This window comes from Dysidea avara, chromosome 5 (genome assembly GCF_963678975.1).
Source record: "Dysidea avara chromosome 5, odDysAvar1.4, whole genome shotgun sequence".
NCBI lineage: Eukaryota > Metazoa > Porifera > Demospongiae > Dictyoceratida > Dysideidae > Dysidea > Dysidea avara.
Genome location: NC_089276.1, coordinates 10,065,384 through 10,091,553, shown reverse-complemented (window position 1 = coordinate 10,091,553; position 26,170 = coordinate 10,065,384). Strand labels below are relative to the sequence as shown.

Below are 26,170 nucleotides of genomic sequence, written 5' to 3'. Positions count from 1 at the left end.
AAGTAATAATATTCACATTAACTGAAATGGCTGGAACTATGATATCAGCTTTGACATCACACGGGAGGACATCTTTCAAAACGTTACGCAGCCTCTCCTTGCGTTCGTCCACCACTTTTGGATCACTCTGGCCTTCTAGGGTATTCACAACCTGCTTGAAGTAGGCAGACCAGTCATAAGCATTTGGATCATTGTTCTTCCACATCAAAACTTCGTCACGACAAGATTTAACATAATCTGTGTGGTATATCTCAGCCACATATGGGGCAGCACTGATATGGGGATAAATACAGGGGCCTCCCCCAATATCCAGGAGAATGGCAGTAGAGGAATTCCACTCTGTATGGAACTGCTGGTAAAATTTGTGATAGCAGAGTACATTCCATGGTGTCATAACACTTGTTTGATCTACTTCAAAGATTGTAGTAGGATATCGACTGATTAGATATGACCGGGAATCGTTGTAGCACTGTTCCATAACATCCATGTTGGAATTGCTGTAAAAATTCAATTAGTCAAAGTAAATGGTTGTAATAGTTACTTAAGTATGAACAGTAACATGCATATGCAATGAGGGGTAGAACTATCTATTGTTCTCTCAAAATTTTTCTAACTTTCCTTCCACTGTCTCACTACTTCAGAATATCAAGAGAAAAGAGCACTTACAAATTAATGTACGTAATATATATCAGCTCATGCACACATATAGTATTCTTCGTAATGTGCCCAGCTATGATAATTTCCCCTTTTGTGGCTGGATGGCTTGCAACAGCCAAGGAAATTACTGTGTTATCCATACTGCTCACAGAAAAAATATGCATGCACTATACAGCTGGCCATGCAGTCATACAATTATATTGTCAAGTTCTCGGTTTGCAGAGTGGCCTTCTTTAGTACCAAATTAAAACAACATTCTCAATGCAGCGTAACACTAGTCTCACGCAGCCAAACCACTTTTTCTTTTGTATTGGGTAGGGAAGGAAAAGGGTCTGGTGTTAACACAGTATAGCAATTTTGTTCTGGCAAAACCCCCAGATTTTGGGTGCCTTCTGATTGTTGAGAAAGGGTCGTTGATTGGTGAGAACTACACATGTGGTAGCTTTAGAAAATAGTCAAGCCATATTGTGTGCTGTGAGTGGGGCTTTAATGACATTGCTGCCCACTTCAAAAATTAGCTGGCTTTAGCTAGGTTGACCATACAAGTGCATGAATATCAAACCACTATATCCATTAGACTGCATATTGACAGACAAGCAATAGTACTAACAAGTACGTAGCTATTCCCATAGATACTATTAGTATCTATGCTATTTCAATATACCTATTCGTCTATACTCTCAATGAAATAACAATAATATTTTTGAAGCTTATTTTGCAGGCAATTACTTAGCTAATTAATACCAAGAGTCCATAATAAGAGAGGGGACTCTTGTTAATACTAACTATAAATTAATTGCATTACAAGGAATTGAATGCGACCAATTACGGCACTACTGAGTTGCATGAATTTGCTGAAACGCGCTTACAATGCAAAGCCGGAACTTAGCCATAATTCATATATCACGCTTTAACAACACATAAAACAAAAACCATAGATAATAGACACCGGTAGGGGTGTCTATTATCTATGCAAAAACAAACAAACAAAAAAAAAACAATTGTTCTAATCAGTAAGAATACGGCTCTCCACTAAGCGCAGCTCAGAGGAGACTGCGGGGAGCTCGGTTGACTGTAGCTTTCTGCTCCCACGAATGGCCAGTACACTGAGCGGAACGTAATGGGGAAAATGATAAAGTACAGCGCATCCAGGAGAGTGTCTGGTTGTAAGACGTATTGTGCTTCTGTGATAAAAGATCTGCCAAACGGTTGTAGAAAATAGTAGCCTCCTTGCCCAAACCACCAATTAGTACTAGCTACAAATTAATTGCATTAGCTACAAGGAATTGAATCAGTGGCGATCAATTACAGCACTGAGTTGCATGAATTTGTTGAAACGCTTACAATGCAAAGCCGGACTAACGTAAACTTACAACCTTGCATCATTTATAATTATATATGCCTTGTCGCACATAATGTGTCGCCGTATAGCTATATACAATTTATCAGTATATGATCATCCCCGCCTGACTTCACTTACACAGCACGTCATGCTAAATAATCTCGAATACTATAAAGTTCTCTTGCGTTACTAGCTACTAACCTTATGACGTTCGAGACGAGTCAGGAGTTCACTTGCTGGACTTTGGATCGCTTTCTCAACTTTTCATTAATCTTTGTGATGTCACGTGATTACTACGGCACTGACACAAAAGAAAAAAATAGAATCGCGATTAGTTTTGACGGATAGCTAGCTAGTTACAGGAACTTTGGTGGCAGCATATATAGCTAGCTCAGTGTCTTGCAGCTATAACTAGACTATAAGAGTGCTTAAGTTGCAGTCCTGGTTAACTGAGAAGTTTGTTCACTATCTCGGATCCCACTAGCTATACCAGTTCAGTCATTGCATGCAGCAGAAATATCTGTCTTGGCTGAAACTGGACAAGGTGAGTTGCTTGTATGCAAGTATACATATCACATACATTCTAGCTAAAACTGGTCAACTAGATAATTTTAAAACCGCTGACTATATAGCTCGGGTCCGCAAACCGAGAAATCATGCAACTATGTGCATCCGGGGGAGCCGTTCCATCTCTTACAGATCATCTGATGCTTCCCCGGAACTGGGCCTTGTAAGGGGCCCAGGGCAAAGAGTTAAAGTGGGGCACTTCACCCAAGTTGTAAGGTGAAGACCAAAAAAAAAAAAAAAAAAAGGTCGCAAACCTGCTGACAATAATAACTACCCATCACCAACCACATCTCCTTATCTGTAAGCTTGCTACACTGCTCCTCTGAAGAATACTGTGACTGCTCTATTAGAATATTTAGAGCTGACTGCTCTATTAGAGTATATCGATCTTTTAAACAGGTATTCAGGGTGCCCTTCATGGGGCCTCCTGGGGCCCCTTTCAGGCTGGGGCCCGGGGCAAAATGCCCCAGTTGCCCCCCCCCCCCCACCCCCCTGTGGGCGGCCCTGGTGGCCCTAGGGACTTTTAATTGTCCCCATTATTTTTGTATCAGTTGCGTCCAGCACGCATGCCTTTTGTGCTGGGGGTGGTAGGCGGGAAAAAATCAACTTTTACAAATCAATCCCCTACATGCCCTACCAATGTGGGATGTTTATTGTAGTATACCATTGCTAGATCCACCATGAAACCGGATGCACGATCCGGCGTTGTCTTCACAAAAACAGTATCTCGAGATGCAAAATCAAGTTTATTTTTTAAATTTTGTGATCTACACAAAGGACCAGATGAAACTTGCCACTAAGCCAGATCTTATCTAGAGTTGTTGTAGTTAAAAAATACACACAGCAGTAAGCAAATGATTTGCTACATTCATGGCACAGGACTGCTTTCTTTTAAAAATTACAAAATGAAACACAAACTTTCAAATTCAAGCTACCCTACACCAGCCAAGACAAAAAAAGTCAAATATTCTGCAGTATTGTGATAAGGTTGGGTGCATAATCTGTCTATGCTGTAAGTCTGGAAAGGATCTGAGATTTCTCACCATCTAGGTACTTTCCACAACAAAATGACCAACATTCCACTGGCTACAGTATTAGAATATAATTACCATGCCAAAACTGACCTCATCTCTCATGCTCCACAGTGGCTTCAAATCTTTCTAGATCACCTTACAGCACCGTCATGTTACAAAATATTCAAAAATAAACTGATTTTCAAATCGAGCTAGCTAGATAGGGCTCCTGGCGAACTTGTTGGAATACTACATCATATGAAATCACAGAAACAACAATTACTACTGCCAAACATTTTGGTCCATATTTTATCATCATTCTAAACAAAATTAGATGATCGGTGCGGCATCAGAAGTGCTGGAAGGGACTTCAGCATCATTGAGAGGATCCAGTGAAATCAGTGAAGCACGAAAATTTTGACACTCGTCACCCAGATGGTGAGAAGTCTCAGATCCTTTCCAGGTTAACGGCATAGATAGACCATGCACCCAACCTTATCAAGATACTGTAAAGAATAATTGGCTTTACTTGTCTTGGCTGGTAGGGCAGCTTGAATTTGAGAATTGTGCTTCGTTTTGTGATTTTTGAAAGAAAGCAGCCTTGTGCTGGGAATCAAACAAATCATTTGCTTATTGCTGTATACACTTTGTAACTACAACAACTCTAGATAAGATCTAGCTATATAGCTTAAGTAGCAAGTTTCATCTGGTCATTGTGTGGAGCATGAAATTTTAAAAATAAATTTTACATCTCGTGAAATATAAAAATCTATATTTCTGTGAAGACAACAATCATGCTTCTGGTTTCATGGTGGATCTAGCAATGGTATGCTACTATGAGCATCCCACAATGGTAGGGGATCGATTTGTAAAAGGTGATTTTTTCGGATTGCAGACCCTACTATAGCTACATGCATACATACCTAGCCTATACTTGTGGTTTGTCCCCTAATGCAGTTTAGATGTCAGCTACCCAAAGAGAAAGAATGCAGCATCTGCTATCCAGAAGACGTATATAGCTAAAATTAAAAAAAGGAGTAGTTGCCCCGAGCATTTTACTTTAGGGAACGCGTCTAGTAGCTATAGTTTCCCCGAGCATTCGACTTCAGGGGCCGCAAAGAGTAATATTAGCATTAGGGTTAGGGTCAGGTTCAGCTTGGTTTCTTTCTTCTATGTTCTTACTATATACTAAGACTACCACTCGAGTAACATTTATAAGATAGTAAGAGGAAGTGGGTAGCTATAGCAGTGGTAATACAGTGGCTAGCACACTTGTCTAAAGCTCTAGTAGTCCAGGGTTCGAGTCCCAGCTGAGTGTTGTGGGGTATTTTTTATGTTGTTTTCTGTTTAGTGACCCCTTTTTGTCTAAGTTTTACAGTCGGATCAATAGCCAGTAGGGCTTATTGAACCAACTTTCAGTTCAGTATCCACTGCCAAAAAAACAGTATGACTTGACCAAAACTCATCGTTGGTTGCCAGACACCCGTAGGCTAGCTGGCATAGTTAGATATTGCTCAACTGCTAGTACGTACAATTCACCGACCACCTGGGTCTGAATGCACAGCTCACAAGATATATAGCTATGATGTAGAGCTGCAAGATGGGTGCTTGATTAAACTTGATCAATTAAAATTGTTTCTCATCCCCGCCCACATCCCGTTTTACCCCACCGCCTTTACATAATATATAATTTCAAATGCACATGCACATATTTTGATGCTAAGAAATAGGCTGGCTTACAGCACAGCAAATGTCACTTGCACCTCAGAAACAATGGTAAAACTTAAGTACTATAGTTCTTAATAGTCTTTAGCTAACCTTTATAGTAACAGACAGCTTGATTTGGAGTATTTTCTTTAATAATGAAAATGACCTCTGCCCGCATGGAAATCCAAATTTTTGTGGATAAGAAACAAGTAGACAAGTTTGCCTGGCCTTATGGACGATATAGCTAACTCTGTTACAACTATGTTTAAACACTTAGGTTGGGATACACTTTTAAAAAGACGTACGATATCAAGACTATAAACATTATTATTTTAAAATCCTAGACCGTGACTATGCACTTGAAATCCCACACTATTATCTCCCCCAAACAATTAAGACACACCAGACAATATCACCACTTACACTCCAATAATATTCGTCCACTGTAGCATATATCAACAGAGCTTCTACTCAAAAACAATTAAAGAATGGAATCACTTACCTATACAGCAATATAATTATCAAGCATGATGATCTGAACTTATTTACTGATAAATTACTAACATTGTTATAGACTCATCAATCAAACCATTGTAGCCAGCTAACACCTGCATGCATATCTTTGTGTAATTTTTTTCCTGGGCACATCAGCTGAGCTGCCTGCCCAGTAATAATAAAACAAAACATAATATCTAATTATGACACATTATAGTATACTGCTTAAACATTATCTATACACGTATGTTAGGGAATGTCATTTTATTATATACGTTATATGTTATCACATATCACTCAAATTTTGATTGGGCAAGCAGTAGTAAATAAGCTACATTGTGAGGAAGCTTTATTATTTTTTGAGTCCATCCATCCACATCATATATGAACTGTTAAAAATACAATACAATAAACAATTCCTCAGTCACGTGTAACTACAATCAATCAAAGCCAAAATAAAAGGCATGGCAAGGATGAATACAAATTAAGTTAATTAGTTATACTCGACTCCACCTGATAATGGTAAATTGTTTTAAAAGCCATATAAATCTTTGTGCAATGTGTATAGAACTAGCTAGCATATGGCAAGTAACTCCTGTACAATGGTAGATACAGCATCTAACAGGCATTGAGCCAAGTGCAAAAGAATAGTTCACTCTCAAGGGCTAAAATTAGATCTCGCACTACATGCATCTCTGATCATGAGTACTAGCTATAGTGTTCCTGTTCATAGATTTTTGTTACTTTGTGGTGTTTTGGGCCTTGTGAATTTCATGTTGTAGCCATACAGAAACTGTACTGAGCGACCTTAAGACCTTGCATGGCTATTAATTAATCAATCATTGGTACACACATCACTGCAATAACCATAGCTACCTCATTGTTATTACGTCAACGATATTATTGTTTGATCATCCAACAGAATGGAGCTCTATAAAGGTTTTGATGCTCGGAGGTATCTGATCGAACGATACCCTACCACATTATTTGAAGAAGACCAGACTAAGATCATGTCATCCTGGGACATTCTTTGCTACCACAAGTTCTACCAGACTTTTAACAAAGAGTGGGACAACACTAACACAATTCTGTTGGAGATTGGGGGAGGTCCCTGTATTTATGCCTTAATCAGTGCAGCTCCATACGTGGCTGAGATATACCACACGGATTATGTGGAGTCATGTTGCAATGAAGTTCTGATGTGGAAGAATGCTGACCCTGATGCCTACAATTGGTCACCTTATTTCAGACATGTTGTGAGCACTTTAGAGGGTCAGGTTAGTCTTGATGCTGTTGCTAAACGTGAATCACAGCTGCGTAGAATTTTAAAGGATCCGCTTACTTGTGATGTAAGAAATGAGCCGATAGTTCCAAATATGTCAAAACCTGTGGACATTATATGTGCAAATTTCTCTTTGGAGACTACCTTACCAACGATGACTGATTTTGAACATGTCATGAAGGTGCTTTTTGATATGCTAAATCCAAAAGGCTTTCTGCTGTTGCTCTGCAGCCTTGGATGCAGTTGGTACCTAATCAAGGAGGCCAAATTTCCATGCATATATCTTCGTCTTGAGAACATCGAAAATGCTGCTAAAAAAGCTGGTTTCGTGGTGCGTACTGTAGAGAGTAAAGACAAAGCATTGTCAGGAAGGAATATATATAATGATACAACTGGGCATGCTTTTGTTGTAGTCCAAAAGCCTGAACAAAATCAACAAGAGCCTGAAATACATAACAGCAGGGTTTAGTATTTCCTGAGACAGAACTTGCTATGCAAACAATTCATGTATTGCGCTCAGTTATATGCATGTGAGTGTGTCTCCTTTTGTGTGTCCTGTGTTATATTAAAATGCATATGAATGTAACTGACTAGTGTGCAACATAAAATAGTGTGAACATTATTGTGAAACAAAGACAATGTAATGTATGCACACATAGTTGCATACAACAAATATAATAGGATTGTACTGATACCACATTTTTACATATCCAATATTGATTATCTAGTACCAATATAAGTTTTCTGATGAACTGATATTATGGATACAGCTGAAACTTCAAAAATATAACCGATATTCATTATTTTGAAATACAACTGTTATACATATGGTTAAATGAATATGCTTTCGAACAATCCAATACTGTACCAATGACTGTTTACAAAGTGTTTTGATAAGAAACCGATCTGATTTTGTCAGTACAAATCAACTGTACAAAATGGAAACTACAAAAAAAATGGTACCAAAAACCTCCAGTGAAGAAAAAAAAGTGGACTAATCTGGGTTTCAAACTCATGCACTCCAAACACACCAGTTTCCCCACCGTGGAGCAGGCCTAAGAGTAGGGTAGTCCAGCCAACTTCAACAATGAAAGTTACACAGTATAGAATTTGAAGCGATGTGAATGTTATTTACGGGGCGTCCCCAGGAAAAATTTTATTTTTAGCATCTCTGAGAGAGTCTGATTTTAGATGATTTTGCAAATATTTTAAAAGGTGACTATTTAATTAGCATGATAGACTGCTCTATTAGAGTATCTCACAAGTACTGTCCAATATAAGTGGTTGGGAGGCCATGGTTCTCCTTTTTCCACCGCCTATGCTTACAATAGCACATGTACAGATACAGTACTAATACATCAAATATTGGTGATATATACACCTCATAATTTACCGATACAAATCTTGTAATATCAGTACCGATACTTGTAATGTACTACCAACACCAGTATAGTAGTATAGCTCTAAAACACAAGCATTCGTGCACAGAAACTGTCTATGCAGTGTAGAAATCTCATTTATATAAATAGTGACCTGCCTAATACAGCCACCTGTGTTTTATGAGGTCAGGAAGTTTGACTTTTGGGTGACTGGAATGGACACTCAGGCTTCAGTGTGTAATCAGCCATATAGTGTGTATACTAAAGAATTGTGTGTACTACCAAATACATACACTGGCAGTACATATGTAACAGTATTACATGGGCCTATTACACACCGGCATTGTATGATGTAATTACATTTATATCATAGCATGTAGTGAATGTATGGATGTTACATTAATATTGTGATACAGTGATCTAATTAGACAGGTTTCAGTTGATGTTAGCTACACGAAAGGCTTAACTATTGTTTTTCATCCAACAATTCTCAAAATAACAATGCAGGCAGTCAGGTTTGTTAGTGTGGTTATTAACTAGATGTCAGTAGCTCACATGACTTAGAATGCAACTTGCTTAGTCTGCTTTTAGCTAGATATTCAGGGATGGGAAACTAAATTAAATAATTTAGCCAAATCACATTGCAATAGGTAATGTGTTCCGTGTGATACAGATAGATAGTGTAATGATCTAATAATAAATGGTTTTGAAGTTCAAACCAAGAAACTTCTTTTGTGGTAGTTATAAAAACATGGAGATGGTGACAGCAAGGATAAGTAACGTCAAATCTGTTCATGGATTTTGCTGTACCCAAGCAGGAAATAATGTAGAACACAGTGAAAACTTTAACAAACTCACCAAATCATACAGTACTGTACTGTACTGCATCATGGAGGTGTGCACCTTCTCACAAAAACTAGAATCTAGCTTCACAATTCCTTCAGTGTCTTGGCAGTATTGGTCAAGTATAATCAAGCCCAAAAGTGTTTTCAGTGTCATTCAAAATGCTTCCAATAAATTACCATGGAATTTTTTTTTTATTTAGTGGTAGTTTCTACTGACTGACTATGTTGCTGCCTGATGCCTTTAGACAAGTGTAACTCAATAACAGCTTTGATTTTTTACACTGCTTCAGCACAACAAATGTATTTTGGTATACTGCAGTATGTACAATGCATGCATCATAGACTTCCTTTGTGTCCCATTTCTTTCAGACAGCACAAGGTGTCGATTCACGGTACTATATCAATCACTTCATGTAGCTAGCTACATAGATATAATATCTATGTTAGCTATCACGTAAGAATAAAATGGAAATTGCCTGTAGTTTTTGTACCATGTCACTAACAGTCAAAGTAAGCATTAGACTAGTTTCATGCATGTGTAGGAGTGTGTAACAAGCAGAGCACAGTTGAAAACCAAGAGAAACAGCTTATTACTTAGAGAGACGCACGTTATGTCGTGAACTATATAGGCTCACACATCTGGTGCCATTCTTACAACACCACATTAAAGGAAAGAATGACACCAGACAAATTAATGGCCCTATACCAATTAATAACAAGCAATGCAGTTACTACAGTAGGACCTCAATTATTCAAACCCTCAATTATCCAAACAGTATAAGTGACTGCTCTATTAGAGTATTTCGTCATTAAGTGAACGTTCTATTAGAGTAGTTGAACAGAACTCTGTATACAAATGAATGAGCTTCATTTACCCAAACAAATTCACTTATCTGAACACTTTTATGATATTTAACTGGCACACAGGTGTTCAGATAATAGAGGTCCTACTGTATTGCACTATGTTGTACCTGTTGCACAGTTTTACACATGGAAAATTATACAGGAAATTAGCCTAAACCAACTTGACTGTTGGGGGCATGGTTTGAAAATTATGGACAATTCAACAAATACAAAGCCATTGGTGTGGTACTCATGATTCGACACCTTGTGTAATTAGCAAAAGGAAAAGGAGCACAAAGGTAAACTGTATTGTATGTACTGTGGCCTGCCTGGCTGAAGCAACATCAAACACAGAAAAATTGAGCCCTTGGCCTATTGATTACACTTGTCTGGTGGCATTGGTCAGTCATTCAGTAGTCAAGGCACCATGAAAGTATTGCAAGGTTGGTTTCTGGTCAATATTGTATGACAATGGAGGTAGACATTCAGCAGTAGGGCCAGGAATGCAAAGTACTTTATGCTGACTACATACCACCCATTGAAAAGTTAAAAAGATATTAGAATAAAAATAAAGTAAGAGTTACATAATTATGTATGTGTAAAAATTAATACCTAAAGGTTTGGTGGTGTTTGTATTGGCAATGCTAATATCAGTTAGAATCAGAACTTGGGTCTGCCTTGAATGTCAACAGATGTTTCTTCTTTTCTTCCTTTGGATCTCCGATAGGTTCATAGCCAGCACTCTTGGGGCTGTTCTTTCTGTACAACACATAGTGTTGGAACATAAAGATCACATCAAAGAAAATAGAGAAGGCTCCCAGACCAAACTTTGTAGGATCACCAAAAATTGATTTCCAGTCATCTACATTAGAGAAATATTGTACAAGATATACATTGTATGTATTAATATATGTAATAGGATGGATGGTTGCGGTATTCAGGATTATTAGTGCGAGCATTGTAAACAGGAAGGAGTAAAATAGTGTGAGGCGAAGCCGAGCACTATTTCCTTCCTGTTTACAATGCGAGAACTATTAATCTCAAATACCACAGCCATCCATCCTATTACAAATTAATCTGACAACCATAGAAACTGTTACTAAGCAACAGGAATTCAAAAATAACCACTGATCACACTTAGCAACCATTGCTATGGTCCCAAAGTGACATTTACCTTAGCAACGGATACCTAGCAACCACTGCTAAGTAACCATAATGTTGCTATGCAGCATGTATCACTATGGCAACACTAGTTGTCAAGTCAAACATATCACACTATTTTAGCCAATCAGATTAGTATTATAGCCATGACTAAAAGTAGGATTAAATGTATTTTTCTTAACTTGAATTTAAAATTACTCGTGCTCGTTTGTTTACTTTTTTGAAACAAAATGGAGCTCATCAAAACATACAACGGCACCAGATGTATTATAGCACTAATTTTGCATCTGAACATACCCTTGACTATCAAGTAATGAGCCTTTCCACTTTGTCTTCAGCTATGCTTCACCCGTTATACTGTACCAAGTATGGGAAGTGCCTATGCAATCAACTCAGTCACTGCAGAAATCATCCAAGAAACCATGGATGATTTCTGTAACAGTTATAAATGTGATGGCCAGCAAAGAAAGCCATCCGTGAATCAACACCTACATGGTAGTGGAGAAAGATTTGGAGCACAAAGGAGGACAAAAGTAAGTCAATGGTGCATTCATGATAGCTGCTGCAGTAGGTTAAGTCACATCTTGGGCCCACACAATGTTAAATAGTGAAGAAATTAAGGCCGTGGTGTTAATCATACGTAGATAGCTGAAGATATCTGATAGTAAGTCGGTTAGTAAAAAATCAGTTAAATATAATTTCTGCTGTTCCACGAAGCGTTTGGGTATGATTATGCCAATACCGTTGAGCTACATGTATTGTAAAGGAATGGTGAGGCTGGTTTTGGGTAAATGTTGGAAAAATCCCGATCTTTCTAATAATTCCTATACACTGTACTACCATAACTATACGATACTAAAGGGATGAGAACAGATTGTGAGGATGCTTGAATGTCCACAAAAACTTTATTGTGGATCCATGTTCATCTGTCTGTGTGCCTCTACCACGTGGTATATTAGGAAAAAGAAAATACCTCAAAGAAATTTGATATCCCCTTTACCGAGACAAAATATTACATTAGACGATAATACACAGTTCATTAAGAGTCGCAAGATATGTCATAAAATGCAGACAGTATAATCAGCAGATAGAAAGATAAAGCATAGATAATAGAGTAAAAGGGATAGGAAATGCAAGCGATTTCCGGTTTGATTTCTGTTACGCGTGACTTGAAAGGACAAGACAGTTTTGTGCTCAAGCATGGGAATTAGTGTTCTAAGCAGCGTAAATAGTAATCCAACAGACTACAGCAAGTATTTAGGCCTTTGTGAGAGATTTTGGCAAGAGAATTCAGACCGTAGATTTTAAAACAAAGCGTATCGCATTAACCGTGATTGTTATACGCCTCGCTCACAGTACCTTGATGCCTCGTCCATACCGCTTTTTGTATAGCTGGTTCCACTTTTGAATCTTGTGATAAGCTAGGCGTGTAACCAACAGTCTTTTACCCTTGCGTTGTACTGCAAGGTGGTTTAAACTTTTGGTTAAAAATGGAAGATACTTAGTCGTTTCTTCAAGCAACAGTTCGTGTTTTGCTCTGATATTTGCTCTGGTTCTCTCTGTTAAATGGTAAGGAATAGGTTTAACACAGTTGAAAGGATAGAATACATTTGCGAAGAAAATTAAGTGGTTTAAAGTAATTTTTGGGCCATTTTTTTCATTTTCAATCTCCTTTAATTTTGTGTATAACTTCCTTGAGGGTTGGTACCATCCTAGTTCCCTTGATTACTTACTTGAGTTCACTGTAGCGGAGTTTCACAGTCGTTGGTTACAAAATTCTGTCGTTACAACAATTTGCTTCTCTTTGATACAAGCGCAGCAAGCGTAACAAGTATGTTCGTGACGTAATACACAGAACTCCAATAGAAATGTATGTATTTTGTAACGTCACGTTATTGCATTTCCCTTTTATGTACTCTATTATCTATGGATAAAGATATGCCTATAAAAATGTATGTCTGAGGACAAAACACAACTTACTGTTATTATAAGAAATAAGGAACATCTGTAATATGCTCAAAGCTCCACCAGTGAAGTCTAACAAAACATTTCCAATGCTCCAACCAACTGTACTTTTCCTTCGATAGTTCAGATACACCTGAAGTGGAGGGAAGCAAGGAAACAAAACCACATGTGTGTGCATACTGTATTAGTTTGTACAAAAGTGTAACTGTTCTATCTGTATAAAACAATAAAATTTCAGTGGAGCTTGTTAAGGTGGACACTTGTTAAGGTCCCAAAAGTATGTAAACTACAACACATACACACATATATACACATGCACCACACACACACACACACACACACACATGCATGTGTGCACGCACGCACGCACGCACGCACGCACGCACGCACGCACGCACGCACGCACGCACGCACGCACGCACGCACTCACTCACTACACACACAACTATGAATCCACTGATTATGCTTTTAAAATTTATTATTTTTTCTAGCAATTCTTTTATTTTCACCTATTATTCCCAAAATCATGCTCAGGAGCAACTCAAATTATTCCTAGGAGTGACACTATAATAAGTGCAACCAATCAATAATATCATAGCAAGAAACAACTGCAGTAGCTAGAGAAGCAAGCAAAAAATCACAATAAAAGATCAAGATACTTTAATAGAGCAGTCACAAAGAATCTTGGGTGAAGGTATTATTAGGGAAAATGACTGCTCTATTAGAGTATCTTGATCTTATTATCCGATGTAGATTATGATAGCAACGTTTCATGAGTACTTTAAAAGCTTAAAACTTAAACCCCACCACAAGTAAGATATCATGATCAACCCGAAGCTGAGGTGTTGATAACAAAGATATCCCATGAGTGCAGGTTTGGTGTAACTAGTTTCTATCCCATACTTTGGAGCACTTGGCTTCATAAACAGTGTGTGACAATTGCTTAAATGATGTGTTATGACACGCTTTATATCCCAGCATTTGACTTCACAAACAATGTGATAATGACGCAAGACAAAAAAGTCAGTTGTAAATGGTTTTAAGTGAACTGGTAGTTTTAGAATATAATATGGCTTCATGTTGGCTTTGATCCAACTACTTAAATGTGTAACTCAGGTTGCCTTTCATATTTAATTTAAGACTTTCACCTAATGGGGTTTAACTTCCATTCCTGGGGTATACTCCTACTTTGATGTAGGGCTTCTGTGGGATGGAGTGTATATGAATTTTAATTATTAACTGATTCTGATTATTATTCTGCTCATATTCTTTTTTATTTATTTACCTATTATTTCTGAAATTGTGCTAGCATAATCAGTGGAGAACACACACACACTACACACACACTCTACACACACACACACTACACTACACACACATACCTGTGGGCAATACTTGATAAGGGTGACAGCCAGTTTAACATAGGAGAACAGTAGTAGGAAGTTGAGCCATGTCACTACCTTACCCACAGCAAGGAACACTATGATGACAGAGTACAGGATTAATATAGCCAGTATGCCCATCGCTACGTACGACACTCTCTGACCACCTCTCTGTTGGAAGGGGAAACACAGTTATAACAATATAGAACATTCAAAGTACAGTAGAGAGTTGGTTATGCATTGGCTAAAATTTTCATTGGTAAAAGTTTTCAAGTACAGAACATATAACTCAATTTGCTATCAATACGTATGTAAAATTTTAAAATTTATCTCAACCTAAAATATGCACCATACGTCTCCCACCTTAGACTATAGAGTAAGCTAATTCAGTTTGGTGATCTTAGCCATGGTATTGTACATGGATTGAGTTGCAAAAAACCCTCAGTTATCCGACCCTCATTTATACTTATCCAAAATTGGAAATGACTGTTCTATTAACGTATTTTAAGTATATGTGTATGTTCTATTAGAGTATTATACAGAGCTCTGTATATAAATGCATGGGCTTCAAACAATTCACTTATCTGAATACCATTCCTGGGGTTTGGATAACCAAGGGTCCACTGTACTGACATTTTATTAATGTGTCCTACATGTTGTATTTAAATATTCTGATACTCCGTAGTCCATCCACCATTTCACAAATAAAATAACTTGTTTAACTTCAGGCATTAAGTGTTTACCTTCATCATAAATGATGCATATTTGTTCAATTAGAATGCTTGATGTGCAATATCTTGGTGATGTTCCATTGTGCAATATTTAAAACTACAGACACAGAATTAGAACACAATTTATACTCACTTCAAATATGAAACACTGAAATATGGTGAAAGCTGTCACTAAAACCGCATGTAATGAAAAAATGACATCATTAAGTTGAACTGGGATGACTCCTCCAGGGTGGCTGTCAAAGTATTCGGACTGTACAATAGACCAGCACATATATACATACAATGTACGCACGTACAGTGTTTTGGAAACACTGATTATTTTCTACAATACACATGTACATATCAGGCATGTGTTTGTTTGTACAGCTGAATGCGTGCGTGCGTGTACAGTAGAGTGCACAAAAAACTTTGTGACATGCTCTACATTTTTCATGAAGGCTTGCTTGTCATGAAAAGTTGGTGAATTCACGAACTGCTCATGAAGTCCACTAAATAGCCGTGCAGCTGTATACAACTAGTTCATGAATGTTCACAAGTTCATGACATACAGTACATGGTTCATGACATACGCTTGGAGCAGTGTTCATGAAAATTCGCATCATAGTTGCAAAGTTTTTTGTGCATCCTATTGTATCTACTGTATACACATACATACATGTGTATGCATACACACACGCACGCACGCACGCACGCACGCACGCACGCACTCACACACATGCATGCATATAGCTGATACATACATATCTATTGTAGAAAATAATCATTTTCTTTAATATTATGCCAGTTACAGTAGGTCAAACAACACACTACTTTTAATAAACAAAATACACACCTGAATTCCAGAGTCCCAAAACAGCATAGAATTGTAGACTGAGTAAGCAAAGAATCCAAGAATGTTGTAAGAGAGAAAATCAAAGCTAAGACCTACCACACTTCTACGTTTGAAGTTCAAAAAAATCTGTGAACAGGGAAAAAAATTGTAATGTACTGTAACTTGAATAGATTATAACACGAATTCCACATTGGTACTAGTGACGAAAAATATAGCGTACACACCACATACACACATTACAGAGAAAGTATACAAACGCTGGATCAATGGACTGAACTACTGGACTGGTGTTCTTTGGCTTTTAGTTTCATTTTTGACATTCCAGGGTGTTTGTTGCTGTATTTGTTAAATCTTATCTCTCAGATATACCTACTTGGTACATTCTCCACCAAAGCATCCTATTGCAGACTACTTCCATATATAGCATGCCCTGTTTCAAAGCTGAATGTGTATATTGATATTAAATCTTTAATGCCCATGTTTGATCCCCAAAAGTGAGCAGTGTACTGAAGAGAGATATTCTGGATCAACTACAGTGTAAAAGTTTTCAGGGGATTAGATATCAATATGATATATACATTACACACACACGCACGCACGCACACATCAAAACAACTACAGCAATCCCACCTCAAGTAGACTGCCTTATAAAGTACGTAAAATAGTACGTAACAAAATGAAAGACAAAACACTGAGGCCGTACAACAGTTACTGGTTACATAGATACCTACGTAAGTACACAAAAGGTATGGTAACTATTTTACTGTACACATACCTGTGGATAAAATGATATAGTCCAGGCAGTAAAATATACCCAGCCTACAACAGCGATGATAATGTTCAACGGCTTTGAGTGGACAACCAGTACTTGAAATGCTGCTCGATCAATCCTGCAACACCATGAACAAATGTTGTGCTATGTACAAAACCTATATGCACAAAATTTTTCATCTGTATTTAAGCAGGTAGTTGTCTAACAGAGAACATTTTTACAGAGGATCAAAAGGTCATGGTGACGTCTATAAATAAACAGAGTAGATTTTATTTCAGCTGGTACTTTTCAGGGCAAAACATGATAATTAGCACCATAGTTCACACATGGGTAACCACTAGATATATGGTTTTTAACACAGCATCTAAGAACATATTATTCAACATTTGGGTGGCTCTTGCTATGGACCAAACAAGAACTCATGTGCCAAGTAATGGATATCAATGCATGCAAGCTAACGAAAGCAACAAAGTAAATTAATGAGCCAGTCATGCAATGTTACCAACAGCTTGTGCACTTATGAGGTATATGTACTCCATTCTATCAGGAATTGTCACATGTTGATGAGTGAAACAGTTGGAATCTACTGACTTGCATATGTAGCTATATATGTACATAGCTATGGTAATTCTCACTCTGCACCAAGCAAAAAGAAATTTGATAGGCTTTAATTCCAGCCGAAAGTCAAGAAGACATTTACATAATACCCTAAGCCAGCCAGCCCGCCTAGTTTTGTATCCATTACACTGTAAAAAGCAATACAGGTGTATGAGAATGAGCTATACTAACATAGGATTATCCATGCTCAGATTGTGGGCAATATTATTGAAAACTCTCAGGTCCCGTAACAAAGCTGTGATGGACACTTTTGGACCAACTGATTTTGATGAAATTTTACCATTATAGTTCTTTTCAGATATAATTGATAGAGGCCTGAATAGACCTCAGAAGCTGTCCTTTATAAGGAGGTTAAATATACAGTGTCCTTTATGGGGAGAGTACTTTTAAAGTGGTTCTTGCTGTTTCCCTCCATATAAGGCTAAAAGTTTAATGTACCTCACAATAAACTCATCCACATCAGATTCATTGTAGAATCTCACTGTTGCTTTACCCGCTCTCACAGCTGTCACTGTAATGTGTTGGGATGATCCATTACCTTTTGGCTCAAGGGTAAACTATATATATACAAACATCTCAACTAAACATGACTTGTTTATAATACAACACATACTCACATTAACTGGTAAAGTGATGCTTTGCTTCACTGTGACATGAGGATGTAACATAATTGAGTCATTGAGCCCTGGTGGACTATAAAAACAGAAGAGCTCTATATCTTCTTCTTAAAAGGGGCCAGCAACAAAACTGAAATCCCAGTAGTAAAATGGCTAAAATTGTTATTTATTAAGGCTTTACAGCACAAGTGCTGAAGGTCTGTAGGACAACTGGTCCTACAGCCTGTTTAAAGATGTTGCATAAAGTATGTTTGAAAAAGTGGAGACAGGAGAAAAAAAGTCTGTGACCAGACCTGGGCGGCCTCGAACCTGCAGCCATCTGATTAATGCTCGAACACTTACAGGAGTCTGCCAGGCAGTCAGGATGTTATGCAGTACAATTTTTGGGCATGCTATTAATACACGCTAAATTACAATGATTCACTGAACTTTAAAGCACTTAAAATAAAGCAAGACTTGTGTTCATAGTTACAGTAAGCGAAGCTGAGGGCAAAAATGCCAAGTTCCAAGCCAGAAATTAAAAAATAAAATCCATTTCAAATTCAAAGACCCTTTATTTCAAAGACCCTGTGATTTTGTTTTGTTGCAAGCCTTTTGTAAAAACATACTGCAGACATACTGTACAGTACACATAACACACACAACCCTAAATTGTAACACATGACAAAGCCCAACTGGTGAACCCATATCTTATCATGATGTCATTGTACAAGTGGCAGCAATCAAATCACAATACTACAGTGATATGGTACTAAGCTTCCAACTCCTTGCTACGCAGCTTTCAGTAATCTTCTTGCAGCTTCAGCGATGGGATAACACACCCATGCCGCTGTTTTATGCATTTTAGTGGCTTCAAAGTAGAGATGATACTATAAGGTTCCAGCATTTTTTGACTTAAAAACTGGAGGATTATATTAGTAGGAGAAAGCAATCTAGAAACCTTGTACACCGCCACTATGGGATTATGTATGCATGTAAGTACCTCAAAACAAGACAGCATGAACTGCCTTTCAAGACATTTAAAATTTAAAATTAATAGAGAACAATATATGTTTGGAGTGTTTGACCACCAACTTAATGTGATTAAAAAAACCAATGTGCAGTTACTAAAACTTGTTGCAATAAATTTCCTGTAACAAAATTCTCAGGGCTCGTAGAGGTTATCCACAGGATAAGGAGTGGGCATCCAAAGTACTTTCCCCCACCCACTACTTGTTGTTATGCTCCCCCCTCCAGTGCCTCCACACACACACACACACACACACACACACCCATCATGATTACCTCGTGTATAAGTGTACAGAGTAATTTTGACCGATTTCTAGTGTGCTCACTTCTCCAGCACAAAGTAGATATTTTCCACCTGTAGAATAAGTGATGATATAGCTTGATTATAAATCTCGGCACAAGACTAGACCAAATGAGACTTTTCTTCCGTCATATAGTGTACTAGTATATTCCTTAACGATTGTTTACTCACTAGAAGGTTTGGCATAGTCACACTTCTCGGCTTTAACGTGTTCACTAAACAGGAGGAATAATAGCAACGACAATGCCTGCCGCATTTTTAAAACACGTGACCAGTTAAGGTGAGTGATGACCAGTCAAGCAGGTCAAAGCGTGGTCAAGGCGAGGTCAAGGAGAAGCACGATGCTACTCATAATACAATGGGTTTCGTTACTTTCACATCGTTTGATGCCCTACGTAAAATTACGTAACAACACTGCGCTATAGGCGCTTTTATAAAATAATAATTATTAAGCACACTGACACGCTTTATCAAACCTCGATTCTGGGGAGAGGTGACAGCAGCCAGTGGCCTGTGATGACGTGCTACTAAGGGGTCTGCCAGGATAACAGAAGTGAGTTATGTATGCATGAGTATGTATCACATCACCACCAAGATCACCACTGTTTGCCTGGTTGTAATGTTTTATGCTACAATGCTATGAACAGAATTCTTAACATAGATATGGTGATAATTCCTTTAGTCCAGATATATTTCAACTTGCCTTGGTCAATTATAGTAGAGGGGCAAAGGCTTAGATTGTCCCTGCAGTGGTGTTGATGGTTTTGCAGTGTTGGTAGTTGAACTAGACCTACAGAATCCCCCCCCCCCCCCTTCCCCTTAGAATTGCCTGTGAGCATAACTACGTAGCTAATGGATAATACTATAGTACAATTTCTGAAACAATATTAACTGTAAATTTACAACAGGAAAATTTTTACAAAAGTAAAATTTGACAAATTGGTTAATTTGTCCAATAAGCACCTCAAAAGTCAGTGTTTAGACCTGTTATTTTTTGCTTTTCGTCAAAGCTGATTAATAATATTGTGAATTCTTCAAATTTTTCTTTCGTCAGTACTTCCTGTTGTATCTGTAAAACTTTGTTAAATATCTGCATACCTAATCATCTGTGCAGCGCTGTCTGCCTTTCATTTGTGACAGTTAGCTATAGTGTGTGGGTCATGCCATTCTACAGGTGTATGTTATATATTACTCCACCATTACTGAAGCTCAAAGCAGCCACTGAAATCAATTTATTGTCATGCACAGTGCTGTATAGGTTGAGTAGCTGTATTGCTTGATTAAACACCTTAAATTAATTTTTAATATTTCATTGAATTAGTTAATACAGGAATATTGGCATTAAATTACATTTGCAATCTTTGCTGATAGTACAGTCTCGTGCAAGGTTTTGTATCCTGCCCCATGTTGTGCATGCAGATAACCTTTGTTATTTTATACAATTAGGCACAAGCAGCTGTTACTTCATAACATAAACACAATGGGCTGCTTATGTTGGGACTGGTGGGATACAGGGAATTGGGGGATTCACCCATTCACCATAGGGACCTGCAATATATTAGTACAGACTGTCCCAATATTAAGTAAACTCAAGAGGGTTATCATTTCTGCCATTTGTTATCCAGCGTGTGCAAGTTCAACTCTTGCTCGTGATTAGATATAATTGAATCACTCCAGTCTAACAGTTAAATTTCAAGTACATTTACTGCAAAATGGTGTTACACTGCACACAATCAGTAGAGTCTGAGTTAAAAGACAAACCAAATGAATCGCCTCAGTTGGTAGTCATCAAATCATCCTCCATAATCAGTAGCAAACAAATTAAGGTACAGCAACATGTGTGTGCCTTCAAATACCAACTATACTGTTACAGTATGTACTAAATTGAAATTGTTTACAAGAACTTTGTCCTGTACACTGTCATTGTAAGGCATACCCACAGAATGTGGACCATGTCAGCGTGTCCAAGTGTGAAGTAATTTATTTAGCTGGTCTGCACTATATTGAACAGCGACAATTCAGCACGTGCACTATTCTCTTTCCCTACATCAGGACCCTTTCCCCCTTCACTAAGGCTTGAAACATGCTATTACTATGTAAAGCTGCTCCTGTACAACTGTAACTACTCTATTTATTAGACTGAAATGTTGTTTAAAAATCCACTGCTTTCGTATCATGTACAGCACAGCGTGTTTTGCACTGCTAGGGACATTAAGTACGTATAGGCTTCAGATGAAGTGATCCAATTCATGTATGGTAACCCAGGGGTTTAAATCAAAGGTTAAAGTGCAGTTGTGATTCTGTGTACAGTGAATATGTATGGGGTTTGTTGGAGAGTCAACTACGGAAAGGTTATGAATAATACTTAATGGTGAAATCGTACTTAGAACAAGTAATGTCCCCTCTGTTGGAGAAGCGACAAGTTCCTGGTGATAACAATCTGACTGAGTGTACAAATGATAATTGTGAAGTTGTAGATAATGACACTCTTGAACTGTCTACACGTGCATGAACATTATCGTTAGTGTCTGTATTGATTATGCATTCCCCTCCCCTCCACTGGATGCATCAATAATTACAGACTGTCCAGTATAATAAATAAAGACATAATGGTTTGGTTCCAAATTCAGAAAAGAAGACCAAATGGTGTGTTTCCTAGTACATATAAAACAGTGAAATTGTCAGACCACATAGGACATTTGAAATAAAAGCTTCAGGGTGTTTTAGCAGGTCAAGCATTACCACGAATAAGCCACATTCCATTCATAAATTATTAGGGCTACCATCTGAATGTAATAGAGGTAACATACTGTACATGTTCTGTTACAGAAAGAAGTTACGGTAATATTGGATCTACTATAAAGATGTGATAACAAAGGGTTAGTTATTTGTAAATAAAAAGATGTGATATTTAAACAACAATAATATGATCAGTTACAGCATGTACATAAAACTTGGAACAAAAAGTTATTGAGCGATGTACCACAGTGTAGCATCACACTATTGCAAATGCTGCAGCTCTTCAGCAAAAAATATCACCCTTGATGATAGAGTTCTATGTACAATATGAGGAGATACTGGCCAATTTCACCTGCTGTGCAAGTAGTCATGACTGACCCACAATTAGACGATGACATCATTGCTACCTGCATTAACAAAAACAAACAAAACAATTACTATTGTATTTCATTTTACAGAGTATGTCTAAAAAAAACTTTGCAAAATGACATTTGTATTAGGAGAACGGCAGAATTCTACATGGAAAGTCACTACTGTCATCAAAATGAAGAAGTGAACACATACATAGCTACAGAAAGAAACTCAGTCATTACTGATGACATTACTGATGTGCATAACATGTGTATGTGGGTAAAACCCAGTGGGTTTTTCCCTGAATCATCTTGGTGCTGGATGGCTTAAAATTTTTACGTTTTGATTTCTTGTTGCTAGCCCTCACTCTCCATTGTTGTATTTAGTCTTTCATTATATTCTATTCACTTATGAATGTAAGTTTTCAGGTAGTCGTGCTCCTGGACTTACATATGGTTATTGTCTTGTATCTATGGTTACTAAGTATGTTGTTGGTTGTTTGGTAACAATGATAGATAGCCTGCTACAGTTGCTAGTGGTGCAAAACCCAGATGTTATAGATTACAATGGGAAAACAGGGTGTGGGTTATTTGGAGTATGGTGGAGGGGGTTAGACTGTGACTTCAGAATCAACTGTTTAATTGTAGTGCTAGGCTTATAAAACAAAACACTAGGGGTATCACTTACTAAGTCAATCTCAATCTGTGATTGTGGTCAAACTCATAGTCAACAGTCAAGACTACAAAATATCACTACAGTGGAAGATGGGAAGAAGTGTTAAAACTCAGAGTTACCTATAAATAAATATTAAAACTTACGAGATAGAAAAACTTAAAATGTTTCAAAGCTCTATAACAATTTCACTGTGATTTCAATGATGTATCTTTCACAGTTGTAGATCAGAGGGGTAAGACAAGATCACGTGCACTACAAAGCACTAACAAAAATATTTTATTAAACCGTAGTCATACTACCTGTTGAAAGTAATAGATCATGCAACAACGATTGTATTGTAATCATTGATGCCTACTGTTACTGTTGACATGAAAGTCATGAGACAAAGTGGCAGTAAAGAGGGATTTCTAGGGGTCTGGGCATACTCCCCAAGAATTTTGAAACATAAGTGTGCCAAGATTGAACCTGGAAATGATTTTAGAGAATGAGTGAGATCTGGAAATAATTAGCAAGCTGAAGGGACAAAATAACTATGTATATAATTAAGTGCGTGAAAGCATTGATTTGATGAATGTGTTGATTTTCAGTTTATAGTGAACTGTAAGAAAGAAATTAAAACTAGTAAGGTAATTTTTAATCAGAGTAGTAGACCATGAAATTGAAAATTTTTGAAAATGGCTATCTCAAGATGTATCTTTAGACTTTTAGTCAAATCCCTGTGGTAAATTGTAAAAGAGTTAAGAGGTACAATACGTAAGTATACTTTCCTGTAGTAAACCTGGCTATTTTGTCTAAATTTTAGAACTAGCCCAATCACCATTTGCAACTAGCCAAAAGTCATTTACAACTAGCTTTTTGGCCACAATTAGCCCCCCTTTTTAGCCCTTGCCATAACAGCAGCATCTTTCCAATCATGAATCACACCATTGCAAGCAACAAACTAAATAGAGCAAAATATGTATCAAGCCCCTTCCTCTACTTTTTGTACAGGGTCTATTCAGTTCACATGAAATACTTTAAGTACTTGTGCAACATTATTACGCATTCACGTGGTCTTGTCCTACTCCCCTGGTTATATAGATAGGATGTATTAAGAAATTTTAAAGCACAGGACTGGTGTGTTTGGTAAATGGATATAATAAACCTAAATAGTTTCAACACTTAAAGTAACAATGAAGGTGTACGGATTTATATCTAGCTGGCTCACATGGCCCAGACAGCAGCTTTCTTGGTTTACTATAGCTAGTTATACTAACTTTTAAAAATGCTAAATGGCCACATTGGATGTGGCCAGGGATGAAAACCTAACAATTAAGCCTAAAACAGCAGACAAAATTTCAGGAAGATGCATTCAAGTCAGGTCAAAAGCTGTAAGCCAAAGGCTAAGGTAAATTTTGTCTTTGACACAGATCATCCAATAGTGAGTGCTTGTGTGACACCCCAGTGAAACAAACGTACACTAGGTCCCTATTAAAAGATGGCTACCAGTAGGTTGAAATATCCCTGAAGTAAATTATCACCATGCTTGTGCTAAGAATTCTGTTCATAGCATTTTTAAAACAGTACACTCGAGGATAATGGAAGGTAACAGAGGTGATGTGATACATAATGCATATATACCTCTGTTATCCTGGCAGACCAATTAGTCGCACATCATCTTCAGTCATCACAAGACTGGCTGCTGTCACCTATTGAGTTTGACGTGTCTCAGTGCTTTATCAATGTGCCTATAATGTAGTGTTGTTACATAATGGTATGTAGAGGTGCATCAAACAATGTGAAAGTAACAAAAACTGTTTCAGAAATTGTAAGATCATGTGAGTTTCAGACCCTTGGGAAAGAGGCTACAGTATTATCCATTAGCTACAGTTATGCTATTCCTCTAGTAAAGAATACTTCAACTACGAACACTGCTGCAAAACCATCAACACCGTGCAACTGCATGGGACAATCTGAGCCTCTGCCCTTACTATAATTGACCAAGGCAGGTTGAAATATATCTGGAGTGAAGGAAATTGTTACCATGTCTGTGTTAAGAGTTCTGTTCATAGCATTAATAGCGGTATTGCAGCATAAAACATTACAACCAGGCATATTAAAGTGATCTTGGTGGTGATGTGATACATACTGCTGCATACATTACTTACCTCTGTTATTCTGGCAGACCCCTTAGTCACAGAACACTAGCTGGCTGCTGTTACCTCTCCCCATTAGATTCTATGTATCTGGTTTGATAAAGCGTGTCCTCAGTCAGTGCTTAATAATTATTTTATTAAAGCGCCTCTAACGCAATGTTGTTACGTAATTTTACCATAGATAATAGACACCCCATACTGGATTGGAAACTTCTAAGCGCCACCTAATCTATCCGCGCTTCGCGCCCCTTATACTGTACACAGTACCGGGAGTATATTTTATAAGAACATGTTTTGCTTACTGGTGAGTAGTAAACCTACCGCTATGGAATATAAGGTTTGGCCTATTCATAGTGGGTGTACTGATGTGTATTAGCTAGAAGTTTGACAAGCGCGAAAGGTGATACTTGACTAAACTGGAGCGAATATACCATGAAACACATACCAGTACACGTAGCATTAGTTAGTAATAAGCATCAGCCTTACACTAAACTTGTTCACCCCGCCATTTTCACAAACATGTTCAAATACTTTTTATACGGAAAGCGCCTATACCAGTAGTAGGCCAATCGCCACCCAAGAAACAATCTACTAAACTTACTAGTTAAAGCAACCGAGCTGTATCCAGACAGTAAAACAGAATCTTCGAATGAAAAAGAGTGTTTGAAAACTTCAGGCGCGAAACGCGGATAGAACAGTAGTTTTGTATGGGCACTATACGTGTGCTTCCAATCCAGGTAGGGGTGTCTA

The 26,170-nt window shown here is 37.7% G+C and overlaps 2 protein-coding genes and 2 long non-coding RNA genes across 4 annotated transcripts; 2 read left to right on the top strand and 2 right to left on the bottom strand.

Moving 5' to 3' along the window:
* The first annotated feature begins 2,425 nt into the window (after positions 1 to 2,425).
* LOC136255426 (nicotinamide N-methyltransferase-like) lies at positions 2,426 to 7,784 on the top strand. Its single transcript, XM_066048185.1, has 2 exons — positions 2,426 to 2,543; positions 6,704 to 7,784. Exon 2 carries the CDS (start codon positions 6,705 to 6,707, stop codon positions 7,530 to 7,532), a length of 828 nt encoding a protein of 275 aa, XP_065904257.1. The 5' UTR covers positions 2,426 to 2,543; position 6,704; the 3' UTR covers positions 7,533 to 7,784.
* A 2,892-nt stretch (positions 7,785 to 10,676) lies between these two features.
* On the bottom strand, positions 10,677 to 19,852 carry LOC136255686 (cystinosin homolog). The gene is made up of 10 exons (XM_066048502.1): positions 19,692 to 19,852; positions 19,496 to 19,574; positions 18,212 to 18,287; positions 18,033 to 18,151; positions 16,980 to 17,094; positions 16,205 to 16,330; positions 15,503 to 15,622; positions 14,639 to 14,809; positions 13,272 to 13,389; positions 10,677 to 10,992 (listed from the first exon to the last, which is right to left on the bottom strand). Exons 1-10 carry the CDS (start codon positions 19,774 to 19,776, stop codon positions 10,781 to 10,783), a joined length of 1,221 nt encoding a protein of 406 aa, XP_065904574.1. The 5' UTR covers positions 19,777 to 19,852; the 3' UTR covers positions 10,677 to 10,780.
* A 63-nt stretch (positions 19,853 to 19,915) lies between these two features.
* Positions 19,916 to 23,177, top strand: LOC136255687 (uncharacterized). The gene is made up of 3 exons (XR_010701047.1): positions 19,916 to 20,073; positions 22,350 to 22,399; positions 22,455 to 23,177. It is a non-coding gene; the product is annotated as an uncharacterized lncRNA (long non-coding RNA).
* On the bottom strand, positions 22,382 to 26,170 carry LOC136255688 (uncharacterized). Its single transcript, XR_010701048.1, has 3 exons — positions 25,433 to 26,170; positions 24,906 to 25,012; positions 22,382 to 22,666 (listed from the first exon to the last, which is right to left on the bottom strand). It is a non-coding gene; the product is annotated as an uncharacterized lncRNA (long non-coding RNA).